Source organism: Nyctibius grandis, chromosome 5 (genome assembly GCF_013368605.1).
Source record: "Nyctibius grandis isolate bNycGra1 chromosome 5, bNycGra1.pri, whole genome shotgun sequence".
In the NCBI taxonomy this organism is placed as follows: domain Eukaryota; kingdom Metazoa; phylum Chordata; class Aves; order Nyctibiiformes; family Nyctibiidae; genus Nyctibius; species Nyctibius grandis.
In genome coordinates this window covers 71,241,855-71,259,303 of record NC_090662.1, presented here as the reverse complement: position 1 = coordinate 71,259,303, position 17,449 = coordinate 71,241,855, and the positions used below count along the sequence as shown (strand labels likewise).

The 17,449-nt window shown below is 49.5% G+C and overlaps 2 protein-coding genes across 2 annotated transcripts in view; both read right to left on the bottom strand.

The window, feature by feature from the left end:
* Positions 1 to 159: 159 nt before the first annotated feature.
* On the bottom strand, positions 160 to 6,901 carry LOC137664038 (acrosin-binding protein-like). Its single transcript, XM_068401761.1, has 10 exons — positions 6,850 to 6,901; positions 3,458 to 3,670; positions 2,551 to 2,645; positions 2,324 to 2,432; positions 1,771 to 2,188; positions 1,522 to 1,546; positions 1,253 to 1,432; positions 979 to 1,146; positions 819 to 905; positions 160 to 273 (listed from the first exon to the last, which is right to left on the bottom strand). The coding sequence occupies exons 1-10, from the start codon at positions 6,899 to 6,901 to the stop codon at positions 160 to 162; spliced, it is 1,461 nt and encodes a 486-aa protein (XP_068257862.1).
* A 1,695-nt stretch (positions 6,902 to 8,596) lies between these two features.
* TMTC1 (transmembrane O-mannosyltransferase targeting cadherins 1) overlaps positions 8,597 to 17,449 on the bottom strand; it is a 157,116-nt gene continuing 148,263 nt past the window's right edge. The window contains 5 exon segments of the mRNA XM_068400608.1: positions 8,597 to 13,915; positions 14,658 to 14,735; positions 15,838 to 15,960; positions 16,349 to 16,486; positions 16,886 to 17,030. Of these exon segments, the coding sequence (XP_068256709.1) occupies positions 13,775 to 13,915; positions 14,658 to 14,735; positions 15,838 to 15,960; positions 16,349 to 16,486; positions 16,886 to 17,030 (625 nt within the window). The 3' untranslated portion in view covers positions 8,597 to 13,774.

The window sequence follows — 17,449 nt, the reverse complement described above, 5'->3', positions numbered from 1 at the left end:
AGGTGCTCAGAGGGGGAGATCTGGCCATGATGATCTGGCTGGCCAGCAAGGGGTCTGAGAAGAGCTGTCCAAGTCTATCCAGGCTCTCTGGCCCAGCACAGGCCCAGAGAGCCTGCTCTGGAGCCCTGCGCTTCCCATGTATCCCCCTGCTCCAGTGCATCACGCCTCGGTGAGGCTGAGGAACCTCTGCTGCCACAGCCGCACCTCCTCCTCTCCCTCCTTCTCACTCAGCACCTGGTATGTCTCATTTCTGCGGCAGCCGCGGTGAGACACCTGCAAGGAGAGCCTGAATTCGTAGGGCTGATACCGCTGCCCACCCTTCCCCCAGGGAAAGAGGACCCCCATGATGGACAGCATCTGGAGGCTGGGATGATGGGAGCACCAGAGGGAAGAGGGGAGAACCAGCTGGGAAGAGGGAGGCAGAGGATGATAGATACGGGCTAGCCCTCTGTCCTGCTCTGGTGTTTCTGTTTTTTGTTACCGCCTAGGAAGCACCCAGTAGATGGTGGAGACCCCTCCCCACAGGGATATACAGGGATACCCTGATGGGTGGGAGGCTCTCCACAGCTCCTCTGTCTCAACATTAGTGTCTGTCTCTGCTGCCATCTCTTATAGCATCTGTGCAAATCCTGCTGCCTCAATTACATGCCAGCTGTGCTCAGGTCACTCTTTGTCACCCCCCCCAAACACACCCAAGTGTGTCCTACTGGAGGGACAAGCAGTGGGCCAGTGAGTCCTGCAGGGACTCGAGGCTGGCTGTGGAGGGAGCAGCCGTGGAGGAGAAGGCTGTGTAAAGGGCACTGCAGGCTGCTTCTCACCTTCTGGTTGTAGAGGGTCTGCTGCAGACACTGGTGGCTCTTGAACGCGCAGTAGCTGGGGTGCTGAACCCCACCCGAGTCGCAGATCTGGGGAGATGGGAATGAAGACCAGAGAAAGAAGAGGAGAAAGGAGGGCTGGGAGCACCCACCGGGCACCCACCTGGCTTGGGGCATCTCCATCTTGGAAGGCGGTGTACTCTGCCTTCAGCCAGAGTCTCACACGAGGATTCTCACAGCCACGGGTGGCCATCCGGCTGCACCAGTACTCCGCCCTCCGCCCTCTGAAAACCTCCATGCCATAGTACTCCGAGGTGTCTGGGGAGCTGGTCTGCAAAGGGGTGGAATAAAGAGAGCTCTGCTTCTTCCCCCGCTTCCCCACCACCCAGTCCAGGCTCCTCCTTAGAGGCTGGCTGGAGATGCAGCACACTCGGTACCTTGTTGCCTGCAGCCTGGTACTGGGCTGAGATCTGAGGGTTGAGGTAGGCGGTGTGGTTGCCTGTCCCACAGCGAACACGGTTCAGGATATGGATGTTCTGACACTGCTCCCTCTTCAGCGAGCAGAAAGCGCAGTTGGGGCACGGGTCCACGTGATAGCGCCCGAGGCTGTCGCACACCTAGGGTGGATGCAGTGGGGAGGTCAGGGGGGAAAAAGGAGGCTGAGGAGCTCCCATCTCCCTGGCTTGGACCTTGCCTCCCTGGTCACCCAGGTCAGCTTCTCCCTGCTGACTCTGTGCCAGAGTGGGGGGTGTCTGAGGGGCTCCCTGAGTACATTCCTGCTCTGTATGGGATGGCTTGCTCCAGAACTGCACTGCACAGGCTCCTGCCTGCACTCACCAGCTGCTCGGGGCAGGAGCATGAGTGCCATGGGGCTACCAGCCAGAATGCGTGAGGACAACCCTGCACGAGTGGCATGCGGCACCCCACCGGATGGGGAGATGGGTCTTCCTCTCACCTGCCAATGGGGGCTGTTTCCTGCACCCCTTCCTCGGCACTGCCTGATATGCTCCCTGGCTCTGACTCGGTGCCGGGGTCCGGAGAAAAGCCCTCGGTGCCTAAGGACGCCTCCAAGGAGAGGGCCGAGTGGACCAGCTGCCAGATGCTGTTCCGCAGGCGTTGCTCCCAGATTTGCTTGGCCTGGGCAAGGGATCCGAGCCCGGGAGGCAAGGGAGCAGGGTCAGCCAGGACTGGCAGCGTCGATGGGAGCACAGGCAGGCTGTTGGCCTGCGAGGGTCTCGGCAACTCTGGTGTGGGCGGCGGGAGCGTCTTCGGCAGCGGTTTCTGACCTGACAGTGCATAAGAGTATTTAAGGAGAGTGTCCCCGTTGGCATTCAGCAGGGCATCAGTGGGTGAGAGAGAAGCCTGCCCCAGAGCTGGGGAGAGAGCAGGATGGGGGGAGGGCTGAGGGGAGCGTTCTGAGAGAGCCAGAAAGCTGATGGAGGGGAAGAGTAGCTAGGGGAGGTCAGCAGGTGAGCAGGGGCACCCAGCGCAGCTCAGTGCAGCCATACCTTCTGCCGTAGGGGTGGTTTTGCCCTCTGTCCCAGAGCCCACAGCATGGGATTGCTCTGTTGGGAGGAGAATGTCTTTTGGAGGAGTCAAACTCGAACATGGGATTCGCTGAGCAGAGGAGAGAGGGAGAAACACAAGTCCTGCTATGTTCTCTTCCCTTCCTCCTCACCCTTTCCACCTCCCAGGAGATACTCCCCCCTGCCCCATCCCAAAACCCGCTCCCCACCTTGGCATAGAACTGGCGTTTCATGCAGCGGTACGTGGTGAACTGGCAGAAGGACTGAAACCACGGCGCCTCCGGGAAATTAGAGCAGACCGGCCCTGGAGAGGAGTGAGAGAGAGATGCGGGATGAGGGCAGGCCGCAGGCTTAGGCATCTCCCCCCTTGGCCTGGGTGCAACAAGAGACGAGCACCTCTAGGATGGATGTTTTCAGAGCAGCTGGTGGTTGAAGGGAAAGTCAAAGCTGTCTACTCCCAAGTGGAGATCACAGCCTTGTGCTGTTATAGCTCCCGATCCCAAGTGCCACATGCACTTTCCCTCCAAACCACCCAGGGTTTCAGTTCACCCTTCTGCCCTTTTCCACACAGTTATCTTCCCTTTCACAGAGTCCCAAACCTCCTGTTTCCAGGCTCCAATAAGGACTCGACCAGAGGAGACAACCTCTTCAGGGCAAAATAATTTGACAGTGGTTCCAGCCATGCAGGGGATGGAGGAAAGTCCATAGGGCCGAGGTGCTGCTGGCAAAGCCTGTGCCTGTACACATGTGCACCATAGTCTTGACCAGCACTGCTGACACCACTGGCTCAAAAGCTGCAGCTCTTCCTGAAGTGGTCACAGGATGGCCGAGATCATGCAGGAGAGCTGAAAACCCTGGGAGATTTGAGGAGGGGGGTAATCTTGTGCTCCCTGTGCTCAGTGAGTGCCACAAAACCAAAGTCCCTTGCACAAAGCCAGGGTGCTCTAGTGCTGGGAGTGTCCTGATCTGAGCTGGACTTTGTGCTAGAGACCCCAAAACTACCCATCCCACCACCATTCTCACAATCCTGTGACATTTTGGGGCAGAGAAAGAGACGGTGCTGCTCCAGCTGCGGGATGCCTGCCTCTGCCGCTGGAGGCAGGATGATGCCCCTACCTTTGGGGACACGGCCGTGGTTCTCCTCCTGGTCCAGCTTGAGGATGGCGGGGCTGAGGCAGCCGTGTACCAGGCGCAGCTGGCAGGCTGCCTCTGCCTTCCAGGCGGGCTGCAGGCTGGCAAAGAAGAGCCGGTACTCTCTGTCTGACAGAGGGGTGCCTGGAGCGACAGGCACCGGTGGAGCGATGCAGGGCGTCAGCAAGGTCAGCAGCCCTGGGGGAGAAAACAGGCTGCGCTTAACCCTCCTAACAGGGGCAAGCGGTGGTTGGAAACGAAAGAGCGGCTGGTGGGGCAGCCCACTCCCATCTGCTGGTGCTGAGCGGGGCACGGGGATGAGCTGGCCTGAGTTCTCCCTCCATCACCTCTTCTTGCAAGGCCCCATGGCAAAGGTGGGAAAAGAGTGAAAAAACAGGGGAAAAGGTGTGTGTTGGGGGGCGGCGGAGAGAGAGAGAGAAAAAAAGAAGAGAACAAAGAAAGAAAGAAAAAGAAAAGAAGAAGAAAATAAAAAAGAAAAAAGGAAAACAAGAAAAAATAATAAAGAAAAAGAAGAAAAACAAAAAAGTAAAAACCAAACCAGATAAATAAGAATAAATTTTTAAAAATGTAGAAGTTGTTTTTTTTTTTGTGGGTTGAAAGGCAGTTGTTTTGGCTTGGTTTGGTTTGAGGAAGGGATTGGTTTGGTTTTTGATTTTTTTGTTTTTTTCCCCACAAAAGCCGAGCCTTGCCCCTGGTAGGCCCTGCTGGCCATGTGCACCATAGTCTTTACCAGCACTGCTGACACCACTGGCTCAAAAGCTGCAGCTCTTCCTGAAGTGGTCACAGGATAGCTGAGATCATGCAGTAGAGCTGAAAACCCTGGGAGATTTGAGGACGGGGGTAATCTTGTGCTCCCTGTGCTCAGTGAGTGTATGGCCCAGCCAGCGCAGCCAGCCCTTTGCGCACACCAAGTAGGTTAAGTGCTGGCTGAGGAAGAGGAGTTTAGCAGTGGAATTGCACTGCTCTCCTCTTCGTTGCTTGGATACCATCTTTTACACTGTACACACTTCTTCTCTTGTGCTGAGCGTATGGATTCACCAGCATAAGTAGAATTTCAGCTATCCACCAGGATCCAAGCCCAGAAGAATACCTAACTTGTAGGGAACAAGCCAGACCCCCACCCTGTCCTTTGGTGATGCCGTGTGAAATCCCTCCAGGACATGCGGGACATGAACTCGGTCAGTGCAATGCCCGTGCACGTGGACTGGGAGCTGCAGAGTTACACTCCATCACACAGCCACTACTTGCAAAGGAGCATTGCTGCCATTGAGCAGGGGAGGAAGCCCAACCACCTGCTAACCCCAGCATTAGCCTGGCTCTCCTGGGCCAGGACTGCATCCCTAGCAGCACATAGCAGGCCAGACTTGGAGTATTACAGCTTGCTGCATTACAGCCCCGCACTTCAAGAAAATGTTGAGGTGTTGGAGCGAGTCCAGAGGAGGGCGACCAAGCTGGTGAAGGGTCTGGAGGGTCTGACCTACAAGGAACGGCTGAGGGAGCTGGGGTTGTTTAGCCTGGAGAAGAGGAGGCTCAGAGGTGACCTTATTGCAGTCTACAACTACCTGAAGGGAGGTTGCAGTGAAGTGGGAGTCTGCGTCTTCTCCTGGGCAACTAGCGATAGGACAAGAGGACATAGCCTCAGGCTTCGCCAGGGGAGGTTCAGGCTAGACATTAGGAAGAATTTCTTTTCAGAAAGGGTTATTAGATATTGGAATGGGCTGCCCAGGGAGGTGGTGGAGTCACCATCTCTGGATGTGTTTAAGAAAAGACTGGATAAGGCACTTAGTGCCATGGTCTAGTTGACAGGGTGGTGTCAGGGCAACGGTTGGACTCGATGATCCCAGAGGTCTCTTCGAACCTGGTTGATTCTGTGTTTCTGTGCTGCGTCCTGTCACAAACCGTTCCTCTGATAGAGAAGCTTTCCATTTTGAGATGGGGGGGGAGAAGAAAGGTACATATTCATTCCCGCATCTGGGACGCAAAGGAAAACTTGGCACAGATAAAGTTTCCCATGGGCTCTCTTTGCCGGTCTCTTGATTTTCACCATGGCTCAGCTCTCCCACTGCCTGTTGAACGCTGATGGCAGGGCCTGAGGAGCAGCTTGCCTCCTTTAGCACCAGTCCTTGTCTCCTCTTTTCTCTCAGCTCATCTTCCTTATGGAAATACTCGTCTCTCTTTGAATCCTCTGACCTTCCTGCCAAGGGGAGCCAATCTCTCACACTACCTGATCCAAATGCCAGTGAATTGAGGAGCCCAGATCTTTCTCTTCTCCCTGGACAGCCAACTGCCCCAAGACCTCAGCAGCAATGAGTGAGACTCACCCCACAAGGTTGTGGGGATCTTTGCACAACTCATGCAGCACTCCTTGCTGCCCTGTTCAGCCCAGCCTCTCTCTCCCTCCCTTTTTTTAATAGCATTTTATCATATTCTCAGGGCACTCTCTGGCCTCAAAGCATTTGCCTACTGCAGAAAGCTCAGTCACAAAATCAGGCACAATTTTCTAAGCCATTGACCTGGACCAAGCTCTCCCCAGCCTTTGCTGCTGACCAGCTTTTCCAACAAGAGACTGTGGTGATTATTGCTATAGCAGCAAGACTACTAGTGAAGCAGAAAATAAATAGACTTTATCAGGGAGGTAAATGATGAAGAAAACACCATTCCCTTAGGTGGGGAGAGAAATAGCATTAGCAACAGCAGAAGGATCAGCATTGTATTGGAGCAGGATGGGAAGAATGGCAGTTAGGTGGTTAGCCCATATCTTGCCCCAGCTAGGCAGATATTTTTAGCACTAGTTTCATTACTATTTTGTTCTCTTACCTATAAGCGTCCCTAGGAAAGAAGTTTTTACATAGATGTGGGACTGGGCCAGACAGGGAGTTATAAATATGTTAGCCACTGCAGGAGGATACGTAGGAAAGATTTGAGAACACGCTGCTATTCATTGCTCTCCTAAACACTTTTCTGACCTGACTGCCTCAGGGTCACCAGTTAGCAAGCTCAGCAGGACCAAGCCATTTCTCTTTCTTGCACAGCCAAGGGACCACGCTGCAGCTGAGCAGCCTGCATGGGGAATGGCTCACTTCCCACAGCAGCCAGGAGGGGGCTGTGGCAAGGAGCACCTAGATGGAGAGGGTAAGAAAGGCTTCCAGTCCCAGCAGAGCCACAGTAAGGGCAGCCCAAAATCACTCACCAGAGGCAAGCACACCAAGCTCCACTATGATTTATGAAAGCTGACTGGTTATATTCACTTGTTTGGTTCCCTAAAAGAGCAGATAACACCAGTGCTCACTGCTGTAACCCCCCACTGGGGCACATCTCCCCCCAGCCCCTGCCCCACAGCCCATGTCAGGACCTACCACATGGAACAAGAAGGAAAACCGGCAGCAAGATGAGCCCTGCTCCCACCATGGCCCAAGGAAAGTACCCAGTACTGGAGCTTAGCCTGGGCTGTACCACACACAGGAGAAACAGCCCTCTTCCATCCCACCTAACGAGCCCCTTTAATAGATGAGGGGGCCAATCAGTTTTGGCAGGTGAGGCTGCAGGGATGTAAATCAGGTGGGTTTGGATGCTCTCCAGCTAGGTCTTGCTGGGGGTCACCAGCTCCCTGGGCTCTCCTGGTTGTAGTTTGCTGCCCACTTTGCACAGGAACAGCAGCAGGAGCTAACATCCCCCCTCACCATCGCTACCAGCCCTGAGCTGTCTCAGCCCTTGGGGTTTGAAACAAATCTCATTCATTGCTTGCAGAGGAGGGTTAGCACAGGCTAAGGGGAGTCCGGCCCTTTGGTCAGACTTCTCACCTAGGCCAGCTGGGAGGACTGTGTTCATAAGGCATGGTGGTGTATTTGCCTCTTCTGTCCCAGAGGGCACCAAGAGAGCTGGACACCTATAGCAGCTTTTCATCTGTGAAGCAATACCTGGGGTTTACAGAGAGGTTTAAGTAGCTGCCATAAGGAGGAGAATTATTTGACCTTTTTTTACAGGGAGAGCTGCTATCCGCATACTGCAAGAGCAACTAAAGCACGGCACTGCCTTTTCTTTGGGGCCAGGCTCTACAGAGTCCTCTGGGTGCTGCGGTGCTTCTATGCACATGGGACCCTGGCATCACCAACAGCAGAGCAGACATCTCCAGCCCACCTCAGGAGCTGCTGAGCAGCCCAGGGGCTGCACGGCCTGGAGGAGGCAAGTGCTGCCAAGCCTGTCCCCACTTGCTGTGCCACTGCCTGTCCCCATGGGCACTGCCTGCCCTGTTGGCCAGCTGGCAGCAGGAAGGCCCCTCTCCTGTGATAATAACAATGCCAAAGGCCAACTCTATCTGCAGGCAATGGAGGGAGGCAAGACCCCATGCTCTGCAGGGCAGGATCCACGCTATGACCTGGCCATACACCTTATTTCTCCATCAGTACAAACAAGGACCTGGGCAGGGGGGCATTGGGTAGCAAGCTCCATTAAGAAACTCTGCACTGTTGGGATCTGGAAGAACTTCAGGGTGTACGGGCTGACTTCAAAGTGAGCGTGCAATTCCTCTTCATGCTACAGAGGGTTTTACACACACCAAGATGGCAGGAAACACTATGGCTTGTGTTCAGGGCTTTTGATTCTTTCAGGTCCATTCTCAAAGGAGGTGTTTATCATCATCACGATCCCAAGTGAACCCAAGCCCTGGGACCACACAGGAGCATCTGGGAATGTCTGCCAGGAAGAAGGGAATTAGAACAAAATGAGTTTCTTTTTCAGTTCTGTTTTTCTCTTTGCACTCAGTAGACTTGACACATTCCTGACAGATGTATAAAGCCTGACATGAAGAGCTTGTGTCAGTACAACATGTCCAATCATCAAGACCATATAAGCACCAGCCCTCATCCTTTCTCTTGCTCAGGCTCCAAAAAATGCCTGCTCCAATACTTTTATACAGCCAGACTCAAATACATGTGTTGCACAGTAACTCCTACATGACCAAAAGCTGGGACTCCTTGGGCAGTAAAATGTAAGTCAAGTGGAGTAAGAAACTTTGGCCCTTTCACCTCCGGAAGAACTTGCTCATGGTTGGTCCTAAGGAACAGACTGACCCCATAGCCAAGAGAACAAAACCAGACATGGCACTTACTTTTCTTACTTTTTATACAAAATAGACATTTATATACATTTTCTTTTGCAAAGACTTCGAGCATAACTCCTTTACGTGAAATCTAGCCATAAATCCCACAGTGAAAAAAGCAAAGACTTTGCAAACTCCTGTACCACTGACATATATCCAGCTGCTGCTAAGTGTGAATTTATTTTTTAAAGATTTCTAATCCACGGGCTGTTTTCATGTTGTTTTTTTTTTTAAATATGCACAACTGATTAAAAAAAATTAGATCCAGAAATAAGAACCATATGAACAACAGGCAATGCAAACAACTCCCACATGAGAGGAACACGCAGCATGACATCCACTTCAGGCAGAGATTTCTACAGCAACACAGTTGTAGAAGCTGTAACTTTTACAGAGGATACCACGAGGGGTATTTTCCAGAAGAAAAAATTTTCACCAAGTCAGTACAAACATGGCAATGAACTTCTGCACAAAGTTATCGAGATTTACCTGAAGCAACTTTGCCACACTGAAACACTAGTGAATGCCAAGCGCTTTTTTTTTCCTTTTTCTTTTTTTTTTTTTGGCCACTGGGTTTAAATGTACATGAAAGCAAAATGATGCATTTTGAAATTGCTGCAAGAGACTGAAGGTTGGGGGTAAAAAAAAACCCTCTAAGGGCTAATTTTTTCCAAAGATTGTGCATAATTGCATATATGAAAGAGAGAAATTGCGCACTTGGTCAACTTAATCACATACAGATTGAGGACACTTAAGCATATACCAACTGTTTCACAGAGCTGGAGGATAAGTGGGGCAAAGATCATAAAACTACATTCTAAATTGCCTAATTATTAAAATTAGAAAGATAATTATCTTCTCTCAACAAATATTGTACACCATATCTGGCCTGGTTTGTATAACTGTTGAGAAGCTTTCATGGGTTTTAGATAATTCTAGGGATGTCCAGCCTCCCCTGAAGGTTAGGCTCTTTATTTTGGATTTTTTTGACTTAGACTTCTTCCTCCTATGTGCATGCATGCACACACCCCCATCCTCGTCGAGATCTCTGGAATGAAGGCCATTTGCACTGCTGCATTCACTTACGGTTTGGCCAAAACAAGTTGCCTGCACATTTGTAGGAAAATCTAGTACAAGGAGTCTATGAGAGAGAGAAAATGCACCCCAATGCATCATTTATCCTAGGGGATGGAAAAGGAATGGAAACAAAGAATGCTGGACTTGAAATAAGCAATAAAATAAAACAAAATCCATCAGCTGAAACTATTGTTCACGGTGAAGGAAAAAGCAACACAATTATGATGTTTTTCATTTAGGATTAAAATGCACAGTGAGTACACGAGAGTCTTGTCTAACCAGCTTTCCGTTAATTCTCCACTTTAATACTGGCGAGCACTGAGGTTTAGCCAATGCAACGTGCAGAGAGAGCAAACTCTCCCCCACTAGGTAGAGCTTCAGCCAGTTATTAATTTGTAATCTCTGCTAACCATGCTGAGCACTGGAACTGGCAGAAAACAATGTATTTATAACTCATTATTTTAGAAGCTGTGCAATGCTAGAAGGAGGAGACATTTCCTATGATTAATTAGGATAATATCCAGTTTATCACAAGGTAAGTAGCTCGATTTATCTTCCACAATAGCATTCCATTTTGGTGGAGGTAGCCCATTTCATATCATACTCCATTCTTCTTCGCTTGCAATAAACCTTTCACAAGATTAATGTCCTGAATAAACACAGCGTTTCAGCGTGGACACCAATGAAACAAGGATTCAGCTCAAAACTTCGCACGGGTTTAACTACTTTGGTAGCTCATGGTCTGAATCGTTCTCCAAATACGCTGCCAGTTTGCAGACCAGCATCCTGCATAGATGGGGTATAAAGCTCTGGTTCAGGAAAGCGGGGTTCATTACCGAGCCCTCCTCTGTCCATAACTACCAAAAACACAGCTCCAAAATGTGGAGAGTTGGCCTTTCAGCATATAAATGTAATCCAGTTCAACTGGGATTAAACTATGTGGATGCGTTACCTGCCTAATTCAGGCGAGTGGCTGAACTTAGGCCATGCCTTCCAACCAAACCGCCTCCCTCACCGGGAGGATGGTCTCACCTTTCTATGTTATTCTGCAAGTAAGACCGTATTGCAAAAATGGTAATCCTTCTCCAGCATCTGGGAGGGAGGCACCCAAAGCTATATTATACTTTTACACGTGCACTGGTGTTAGGAGGTCAGGATGGCCTTGATCAGGTTCTAGGACAAGAACAAGACAATCATTTCTACCAGGTCTCTCAGGAAAGACAAACTAAGATTTAAGCGGAAGTTAAAAACACAAAATCAAGTCTTCACAAAGCATTGCTATAAAAAATACAACTTCTTCTATATTTGAAAAAATATGTTTCATTGGCCACAATTTAAAGCCACACTGCTGTGGGGCTTGTAGAATATATAGTATTTATTTAGTATATCTTTATGAAGGAAAGTTTATAGCTGATACACATTTTTAAATGAGACGGATCTCCCCCCACCCCTATCCCCCACGCCTCGGCTTGCTGTCAGAGCACTCTGCAGATGCCTCCTCCACGGGGGGCTTTGCATGGCACCACTGTCGGGGGCTGCACCAAACACCACTCTGCCAGCCCCAAAACTCGCTGCCACACAGCAGTACCACAGGCAGCCAGCCAGCCTGGGCACACGGGCTTCGGTAAAGTTGCCTTGAATGCAGGCTCACCTTGGGGAGAGGCAGAAAGCTTCACGGTCCAGGTACCTCTGAATACCCCAGTAATGAACCATCTACAACTTTGCAATGCATGGTGGGGAACCAACTGCTCTCACAGGCCATTTAAAGCTTTGGTCTCCCCATCCCATGGGACTCTGCTGGTGTGACCCCATCTCCTCCCAGCCATCCTGGCAGTGCCAGGGCTGTGCAAAGCTACTCCATGCATGGCATCCAGAGGAGCGCCTGCACTGGGGATCTGCAGAAACGTCAGATCAGCAAGTCCACGGCCATAAAAGTTGTGTGAAAAGACAAGGGCTGCTGACCCAGCCCCAGGACCTCAAACTGGCCCTCAGCCCTGGAAAGCAAAGTAAGGTGCTTGGGCTGGGGGGAGAAGGGAAAATTCACCAGCAAAAGACTAGCTTATTTTGGTCCTAGCTTCTCCCTTGGGAAGCTGGTTTGAAGGAAGAGAGCCCAGAAATGTGTCACCACCTTCTCCCCTGCAGTGGTCTCTCCCTCTCACCTCTGCCCAGCTGTAGGCACTGGCCAGTCTTCTTGGCCAGCGGGGACCAGGACTTCCCAAGTCCAGCCTCATCTTGGTGGGCACAGAGCCATGGCTCTAGGAGGTCCACAAGCCTTGGAAGGGCACACATCTGCACCAGTCTGGACTCCCTCTGAGCTCATGCATTTGGATTCATGTTAATAATCTGTCAGTAATTTGACCACCAGTAGTGGCTAGACACTGAGCTTTTTAAATTAAGCCAGCAGAGCCACCAGTGCACAGCTGTCCCATCAGGCTGAGCGAATTTGGAGCTTGCCGAGGTGCCATTGCCAGCACCAACTAAACCCAGGTGCCACGTGGGTCACTGCTACACAGGCTTTTCCTGACAGATGTGTATCAAGGCATCTCATACCTAATGTGACCTGCCCTTTACTAATAATGCCAAACGCTGGGCTGCTCTTCTGCAGGGACTGGCCACAATCAAGCTCAAATATATCAACTTTTACGGCAGTTTCCTGCTGCAAGAGGAACAAACTGATGACCTACCCTGACGCCTAAACCCAAAGGCAGTGGTACCAAGCATGATCCCACTAACACTCTCTGTGAATTGCTACAAACCCTGGTGGAAGCAGCAGAAGTGCTGTTACTGCAATGACAGTACGGTCCACTGTGCTCTGCAGCCATTTGCTTTAGAAACATCATTATGGGGAGTTATTCAAGCACGTCTTGGTGATACTGCATTTTTCTAACTTCAGACAATACAAGTCACAACGCCCAGCCATGTGGCCAGCTGTGAAGGATACTGCCCAATTTGTATAGAACAGAGAATATATATTAATTATTTGATTACTATAAGTTAAATAAATAAAGCTCAAAAATAAAAGCCCCAATTCTGAAGAGAATTTGTTTTCCCACTTCAATACATAAAAATATAGATTTATGACTGATCAGCTATAGGTCATTTTCTGTATCTTTGAGGGGAGGGGGTGAGAACACTTTGACAAAGTGTTTTGTCAGCATTATCACCATGATAAATGGGCTTTGTCCCTGCACACCCATAAAAAAAGCCTCCTTAGTAGCTTTCCAGGCTAGGAAATCTTTCCTCATCTCTCTGTGGCTTTACTTTACCTCCTATATTGATCAGATTGTTTTGTTTTTTTTTTACTGGGGACTGGACAGGAGGATAAACAATCCTAGAGCTTCCCATTGCCTTTGGATGCTTCCATTTTTTTCAGAGTAGTAATTATTGGGCCTGTAGGGTGAGGGCAAAGGGTAAAGCCATATGATATTTGACAATACTGGCATCATGAACCTGAATTACTGCTATCTTATGAGTAAAACATTCAGGTGAGGTTTTCCCTCAAAGGATCATTTGTCCTACTTGTAGAATCATCCTTCTAGGGTGATATTCAGATACCATTTTCCCTTTCTTTACAAGAATTTTCAAGCCACATTTAGAGCTGTAAAAGCGGCCACTGTCTCCTCAGCATTAACCCGTTGAAACCTTTTTATATGACCATTGTGACCATCTTCCTGGCTCAGAAGGACCCGGCAGCACTTGCAATGAAGCTCACCAGTGGTACTTTACATGGACGAGGTGAGCCTGTGTTGAGAAACAGGCGATGCTACTTCACCCCTGCTGCAATGGATGAGTGCTTTGTCTACATGGTTTCCCCAGTGATAACCAAGATATTGAAGGTACATGTCCCACCCACACTCCTGGTGTGATTAAAATGGGTTCAGCCTAAACATAAATCTTGATTAAAGGAAGGTTTTCGTTCAATCTCCAGCATTTCCCACAGGAGCTGAGTGTCTCCTGTAACTTTGGTCAAACATAAGCATGCATTCAAAATTTGCCTTCCGTAATTCTGAGTCCTATCAAAGTTCCTTCAGCATCACTTTGAGCAATAGGCTTCAACCATACTCTTCTCCAAGTGGCATGAGTTTCTTTCCACTGGTGACTGAATGCTATGTTTGGTCTTTCTCCTGGACTTCCTGAAACCGTTTCTCCAAGCGATCCAGTTTGGCCAGATTCTCCTTCAGCAACTTGCTGTTTGGAACCAGCTGTAAGGCTTTCTCATAGTAGCCACGGGCAGTGACATAGCTCCCCTACAAAGAAAATGAGTGACAGATCTCATTCGCATTCCCTGACATAGAAAGTTCATTCCTTGGGAATGGTGAAGACCGTAATACAAAGGAAAAGGAGTTTATAAAACTTGATATTGTTCAGTAACAGGAATACCTCTTCATTATGAAATGATCACTGAGTGCTGTTAGCCTAAATTTGATCAAACACACATGGCAAGAAGTAGATTTACATTTTTCTGTTACATTGTACCAGAAGAGTTAATTTTACTCAGAGACAGGATAGCTTGAGGATATCGCACAGTGTGACTCCTTAAGACCCAAATCATAATGATATGCTAAGGTATTCAAAAAGATAAGCAACCACAGGGCGGGCTATTTCCATAATTTCATGCCAGTATTCTGCGTTAGACATCTTTATTAAATTAATTAGGTAGAGAGGAATCTTAAAAGTCAACTCAGGGTGACATTTTTCTAAGGTAGGTCAACAACTGAAGCAAGAAAACTTTAGGGATGGGCAGGTTGTTCCCTGCAGCCTGCCCTCTTAAAATACGAGATTCACATTACAGGATACATATTCCCAAGCAACCTGGTTGGGAAATTCTAGTTGGGGTGGACAGCCTTTCCTCCTTTTTGGATAAAATATGTCAGGGACACTCACCATGCACAAACATGCAGCTCTTGGCAGTCTGAAACAAATTTAGCTTTCTGTCCTGACTAGTAGTCTCTGCACTTGGCAGCTTAAGGAAAAGCAAAATTGTCATACCTTGATGTGCTCAATGCCTCCCATATTCATCCAGGCCTGTGCTTGGTCTGGGTTGAGCTCCACAGCTCGTTTATAGCTCTGTATAAATATGAAACATTTTTAGGTTAAGAGTCTGACTCTTCAAACAAAACCAGTGCTGGAGGGGAAAGAGAAACGAAGTTTCCTCTCCTTCTGAATCCTTTTAAAGTGTCATTTCAAATTCTTCTCACATACAATGCACAAACTGAATTTCAGTTTCTTTACAGCAGAGGCAACATAACACACTGCTTCACCGCTGAGCTCATCTTGGAGGTTTTCCCTGCCCACAGCACCATATGAGGAGCCACACCAACCCCTGCGACCCTCTCCCTGCCACCCTGCACCACTGGGGTCTCCTGTACATCAGGGTCATTTCCTTGGGCAGGTGCCTGCCAACCATCAGCCATGTGTGGGCTGTGATGCTCCTTATCTTCAATGCTTTAATTTGGAGCTGGCAGCAGACTACAGTACAGCCACTTGCATGGAGGTTTCACAAGGATCCTCGGATAGCAGGGCAGTGCTATCCCTCCCCACGGCTTCTGCCACTGTGCATGGGAGAAGCAGCAACAAGGACCTTCTGGACTCTGTCAAACAGCACCATTTTTATGGTGTCACAACAGGAAAGGATTCAAATCAGGATTAGACATCTCTAGGGATATTGAGAATATTCATAACTGTCCCAGTAATATTCTGTGCTATTATTTAACGCTAACGTAATTTCTAAGCTATCAAGCCTCCTGTTCCACAGGATAAGCCAATCTTTCAGCTATTAGGTAATGAGGTGAGATATAACAACTTGGTGGTCTCTCACAGGTCCCCAAGCTTCCAGCTGAGCCACCTGGAGTTGGCCATCACCAGAAAGAGGGGCTGGATGGACCAAGGGTCTGGTCAATGAACAAAGGCTTAGGCTCCCCTGTAATCCCACCATGACTGTACTTAACCTCTCAAGAGCAGAGAGCTCTTGAGCACACAGGCATGAGGAAAAAAAAAACTTGCAACTAAGTCTGGCAAAGTTAGCTGCCCCATAGCTTTAGCTGTACCACTGGTGAGCTGCTGAGCTCTCAAGGCCAACAGCCAGGTGCATGCAGGGAGTATTAGATGCAATGAGCTAACTCTATCTTTTAACCTATAAAACTATCCATAGAGCTTAGAGCAGTCATACCTCGAAAGCCTTGTCAAGGAGATTCTGTTCTCTTAGCTGGTTTCCTTTAGTGAAAAAGAGCTCTGATATAACTTTTGGATCCTTTGGTTTTAGCTGAAGAGCTTTTTCTATAGCTTCAAGTGCCTGTGAAAAGGAAGAGGACATAATGTTATTGTATTCTGCACCTTTCCCCTTCTCATGCTCTCCTCACCACTAAGGCCTCCCAGCATAAGAGTCATCTTCCTCTTTCCCTTGTTTGCCCCACACCGTTAACACATGTGGAAATGATTTTTTTAGATGCCTGTGGCTGATGGGCAGTGGGACTGACAGCAGCAGGAGCAGTAAGTGGTAAAAAACCACACTGCTTAGCTTCAGTCCCAGTACCTAGATAAACAGAAGGTTTTAGTGAAAAAATAAATCTACTGAATGTGTGCTAAGTCATGTGACATGTCTCTGGACAGATGGAGTGTACAATTCAACCTGAGCTCTGTGTGTGAGCCCTCAGGACAAGGGTACCCCACAGCCATGGTACCTTGGCATAGTGCTCCTGCTTGCTGTAGATGGCTGACAGAAGGCGGTAGCACTCCAGACACTTCGCATCCTCGCTGAGTATATGGTTCGTCATCTTTTCGGCTTCTTTCGTCCGCCCCATCATTGCTAAAACCTGAGCCTATGGAGCCACATTATAAAGGGTTATGATCTTAAAAAGCTCAGCCTTCTTTAACACATGATGCTGCACCCAGTGGCTGGTGCTGGGCTCCTGCTTCTCCTCCTGGTGCTATCAAGAGGCACCTCAAGGAAAGTCAGAAGGACTGACCCTTCCGAGCAAGTAAGGGGCAGGTCAGATTTTTCTCTATGCCAAGTGCCGCTCAGCTGGAAAGGCAGTGTCTGAGACAATGGTCTGAGGTCAGGAAGGGTGAGGAGGAAACAAGGAGGATGGGAGAGATGGTTGCTGGATGGCCGGCAAGAGGTAGAACCAATCTCTGAGCCTTGGGCAACATTCACACTAACACAGCCATCCTGCTCCGCTTTTGTGTCCCTGCCCTGGCCAAACTCACCCCACACTCACCAGCGCCAGTCGGATCTCTTTGTTCGAAGGCTGCAGTGACGCCGCTTCTCTGTAAACCTGCAACGCTTCTTCATACCGCCCCGTGTTGTAATACAGAGCTCCCAGCGGGGACAGGATTTCAGCCTTCCGGGATACCTTCAGTGCCCTGGAATTTGGGAAAAAGAGATGCTTCCAGGTGGTGTGGGGATCAAAGCGGAAGAGCTGGGTATGGCTTGTGTCGGGATGGAGCAGCGAAGCTCTGCACCCTGCTCATCCCACCCTGGGGAGCACAAATTTAAGGTCCCAGGGAGGGATGAGCATGTGCACAGCAGCAATCCCTCTGGCCACCAAAGAAGGGGAGAGGGCCATCTCCAAAGTGCACATGAGCATGCAGCAGGGGTGGGGATGGCTGATGGTGGCAGAACGTGGAGAGTGCGAGCACAAATCTGGATGACTAAAAGGAGGCAAAAAAAAATCCCTGTCCACCCTGCTGCATACTGGGAGTCAGAGCCTGCCTACTAGCACATTGCTGGGAAGGGCCGGAGTTCCTGATGGTGCCAAGAATTTGGTGCTGGGCTGTGCAGC

Excerpts from the sequence above, each read along its gene's own strand:
- LOC137664038 (XM_068401761.1), bottom strand. The coding sequence starts at position 6,901 with ATGGTGGGAGCAGGGCTCATCTTGCTGCCGGTTTTCCTTCTTGTTCCA. Across the intron at positions 3,671-6,849 it reads TTTCCTTCTTGTTCCATGTG|GGCTGCTGACCTTGCTGACG; the intron begins GTAGGTCCTGAC and ends TTTCTCCCCCAG. Across the intron at positions 2,646-3,457 it reads CCACGGCCGTGTCCCCAAAG|GGCCGGTCTGCTCTAATTTC; the intron begins GTAGGGGCATCA and ends ACTCCTCTCCAG.